General features: G+C 45.1%; 1 protein-coding gene across 4 annotated transcripts in view; it reads right to left on the bottom strand.

Moving 5' to 3' along the window:
• The window catches only part of LOC102377168 (relaxin receptor 1-like), a 47,910-nt gene that overhangs the window by 21,642 nt on the left and 22,411 nt on the right, over positions 1-3,857 (bottom strand). For 3 of the 4 annotated variants that reach the window (XM_014518450.2, XM_025200114.1, XM_025200111.1), the window contains exons 7-8: positions 2,953-3,024; positions 1,216-1,287 (exon numbers count right to left, since the gene is read on the bottom strand). In XM_014518450.2, the coding sequence (XP_014373936.2) occupies positions 1,216-1,287; positions 2,953-3,024 (144 nt within the window). The remainder of the gene's footprint in view (positions 1-1,215; positions 1,288-2,952; positions 3,025-3,857) is intronic. The other variant, XM_025200112.1, reaches the window with a different exon arrangement.

Here is a 3,857-nt window from a genome sequence, read left to right as displayed (position 1 = left end):
ACAGATTAACACTTGGCCAAGTGTGGGTGGCTTTTTATGGGAACAGCAAACAATCACTGTCCTAACACCAGGGCCGGACTCTGCTGAAGTTCCAGTCCTTACTCCAAAGCATGGCTGTGTCAAAGCTTCTCAGTGAATTGACTATACTTTTTTTTTTTCAAACACGGTTGAAACAGAATACCGTTCTCTAACCCCATTCTTTGAACTGGCCAAATATTTATGCCAAAACTTCCTAAAGGAAAGCTCATCTGGAGGCGTGCACCTGGCATGGAAAGTTTCAACCCAAATGTTTATAGTCTGGCAAAACAGAAGAGTTTGCTTTCAATTACTTCTAAGTGGAAAGTGTTAGGCAACCTTAAACATAGGCAGTACTACCATCTCTTATATAATTATATAAGAATTATATAAGAGTTGGGTTATAATTATAAGCCAAATGCTAAGTTTCTTTTCAGGTCAAACTCCCAGCATAAATCTGTGTGTATTAGGACTAAATATAAATGGTAAGAATTGGGCTTAAATCCAGTACACTAAGGAAAAGATGTTTTAGAGCAGGGGTTTCAAATTTACTCACCCCCTCCCCAGGCCAGATCCTGAGGGCCAGATCCAAACCCACCTCAGGTAGTAGGGTAAGCTACTAGGATTAATACAGCTGTCGCTTGCACTGCTGCCAAAACAAACTGTCCCCAGTGGGGCTCCCTACTCTACTCAGCCCATCAGCATCCTGCCCTGTCCTCAAATTCCCAGCCCCTCCTGGAGCCCCGCAGGATAAATTACACTGCAGTATAGGCCAGATTCTTTGACTACTCCAGGTCTATGCAGTAGTCTGAACACACAGCTTGTAGGCAACATATTCTGAGACATCCTCCAATGTTGCTGATAGCCACAGAGAGTTGAAAAGTCAAAGCTGAAGTCATTAGGGAGAGCAAAGTATAATGTTGCCCTCAGTGAGCCACATTCTCAGCTTGATCACCCAGTGGCCAACAAAGGTTGAGAGCTCAGATCTAGAGCAGCTCTTCTCAACTGATGGCTTGCAACCATTAAAGAGGTCACAAAAGACAATCTTAGAAGATGAAAGGCATTGGACATTGTATACAAATTTAAAGCAAAGAAAATTTTGTTTCTGTAACGCCATGCAGCCTTCTCCTTTGAGGATACAACATGGGACACTGAAGAGCTGGGAGTCTATCATTGCCAGAGAACCTGTTGCACACTTACAGGAAGTACAGGGACTTTAACCCCACAAAAGCAGCTGGGACAATCTTGGCAATGTGGTTATTATCCAGCATTCTGAAACAAGGAAAGGGGAAGACAGTTACGCTGAAAGAATCACACTTTAGATGGAGAGGTAATTTCACAGGAACAAGGTTGCTGGTGTATGGGAGAGACCTTTTCATAGTCATAAAGCATTTACTTCTAAATTCCATCCACAGAAGAGGTGGGATTTTTTCCTTCCTGACCTCTGGCAGAAATCCCCAAATGCCGAGCTTCCTCCTCTTTCTCACTGCCTGTCTCTTTCCATCTACCTTCTCCCCCACTCCATTTCCGGGAAGACAAACTTACAGGCCACCCGTTCAAATTTTGAATTTTGAAATTCAAATTTTGAAGCCTGCAGGCTTTTGGCGGAAATGCTGGCTTTGAGCTCACAGTCTGGATTCTCTCTCGGTCGAGGGGCTGCTGTATTGTTTTTTTCTTCCCTTTTGCTACAAAATGAGGTGATAAATTAAAAGTCCACTTGGGGAATTTGAGATTTGGGGCTATGTCTGGCTGTCTCCAAAGACTCTGAGGCTGGTTTGCAACATGGACCACCCTGTCTGAGCTGCCTTTCAGTCTTTTTTCCAAGCTATTTAAGGAGGAAGTGGCAAATTAGGAGGAAGAGAATCTGAAGGCCTGGCAAGGTCTCTTTCTTGGCTGCACTAACAAGAATTGCTCTTTTAAGCTTAACCAGGAAGCCATCTTGCAAAGCAGACGTTAAACATTTCTCCTCTCTAGCAATCCTTTTATGAGCTCCGTATGCCACACTCTCATCAGGCAGGCTCGGCTCAGCTCAGCCAGAAGCAGTGAGGGCCAGCTGCAGAGAATGGCTTTTTTTTGATTTTTTAAAATTTTGGTTTAAAATTTAGATGGAGGATGGAGCTAAACTGGTGCTGGGTACCTCAGGGCTCAATGCTGCTCCAAGCCTCCCCTCCCTTAGCTCTGGTGATGCCTCTCAGTCCTGATTTGCAGCCATAGGACTGGAGAGCAGGGGGCGCTCACAAAGAGTTCGCCCCAAGACCTGTAACTATAAGCTGACAAGCTTCTCCCCACCCTGCCTACTTTCTCATGTATGGCTCCATGGTGAATTTTGTAGGCAAGCCTCCATGAATGACTGGACTGAGAAAAAACAAACCTGTTATGCCCCTGAAGAAAGGTTCCCAGTTGTAAGCCCTCCTCTGGTCCCTGTGCTCACACCTACTGAGCCAAGAGCTGCCTCAGTCTGACCTAACATTTCTCAGAGCCCCACAGACCTGATGCAGTGTGACAGGCACAGGCAATGTGTGATGGTTTCTCTTTTTTTTCATATTGGGGGTGTAAGAAGGCTTAGGGCCATTCTGCTCACCCAAAAGGGAGGAAGAAATAAAAGTTGAGGTGTCACACACCATTTCCTTCCTTCTTCATATCCTTGTAACAAGGTATTTTGCAGAATTCGCCGATTCATTAGACACTGACAAGGCTGTGCTGTGAGTGCTTCTGCTATGGCCTCGATCTTGCAAACTCTGGGCTGTGAACTCCATCACTGATGTCACACTGCAATGAATCTCAGCTCCCACCATGTGCCTACATATGCACACACAGTACCTGCAAATTGGTAAAGCGCAGCTGTTTCTATACCACATCATGCTAGGGCTTGGTCTACCTTGTCTCATTATTCCTCATTGTCCTCTTTTGAATTATCCAAGAGAAAGAGAAACTTACAGCCATTCAAGGTGATGCAGGTCCCTGAAGACCCTAGGCCTCAGCTGAGTGATTTTATTGTGACTCAAGAACCTGGAATTATTAAAGAAAAGAAAAACAACCTTCGATGAAAGCTCTTAATTACATGTAATTAAATCATCAACTGTTCTTTTTCAGCAGCACTTTTGATTCTTATTTTGGGGGTGTGAAAGAGAATCATCCTAAGGCATCTAAAGGTACAGACAGAAGTGCAGCTCCCCACTGTAACTCATAGTGCTTTGCAGGAAGCACTGTGAGTTACAGCGGTCCCCCAGACCCAACAGACGTTTGCTGTTGGGTCCTGGAGGTTGAGGAATTCAGCTGCAGTTTGGAGTGCCTGCAAATCTGGCACTCTCCCTGCCAGTCCCCCATCCCAGCCCTGGCTCTGTCTTCAAAATGTGAGTGGGGGAGAGGAGCGGAGGGAGTTTTGGTATGGGTTTTTTTTAGCTGGCACCGGAGAGTGGAGTGGGTGGATTGGACTGGGGGAGTCTGATCTGGAATCATAGATATGGGAAGAGGATTATAAAGCAGAAATATCTGGAGGATGCTGAGGTCCCTTGCTGCATTCCTCCAAAATAGGCTGCTCCAGTTAAACACATTTTTGTACTGAGGTACAAGGACATTTTTTCAGTTCCTGGACAATAGTGTCCTAGAGAAAATGCAAAAAAGAGCATCAAAGTCCACTGGCAATTAACTGGATGTATTCCAGCCCCGTTGTGAAGGGGCTTGTGATGGCCAAGCAATTATGTGCAGGACTTCATATAAAGAGCTATGCACTGTAAAGCATTAACAGTCTTACTACTGCCCTTGTGAGAATCTGGTGACTGGCCTTGCTGCTTACTGGACACACTACAATCCCAGGAGCACTTACTTTATGAGACATCTCT

Source organism: Alligator sinensis, unplaced genomic scaffold (assembly GCF_000455745.1).
Source record: "Alligator sinensis unplaced genomic scaffold, ASM45574v1 scaffold809_1, whole genome shotgun sequence".
NCBI lineage: Eukaryota > Metazoa > Chordata > Crocodylia > Alligatoridae > Alligator > Alligator sinensis.
This window is presented reverse-complemented; position numbering and strand designations above follow the sequence as displayed.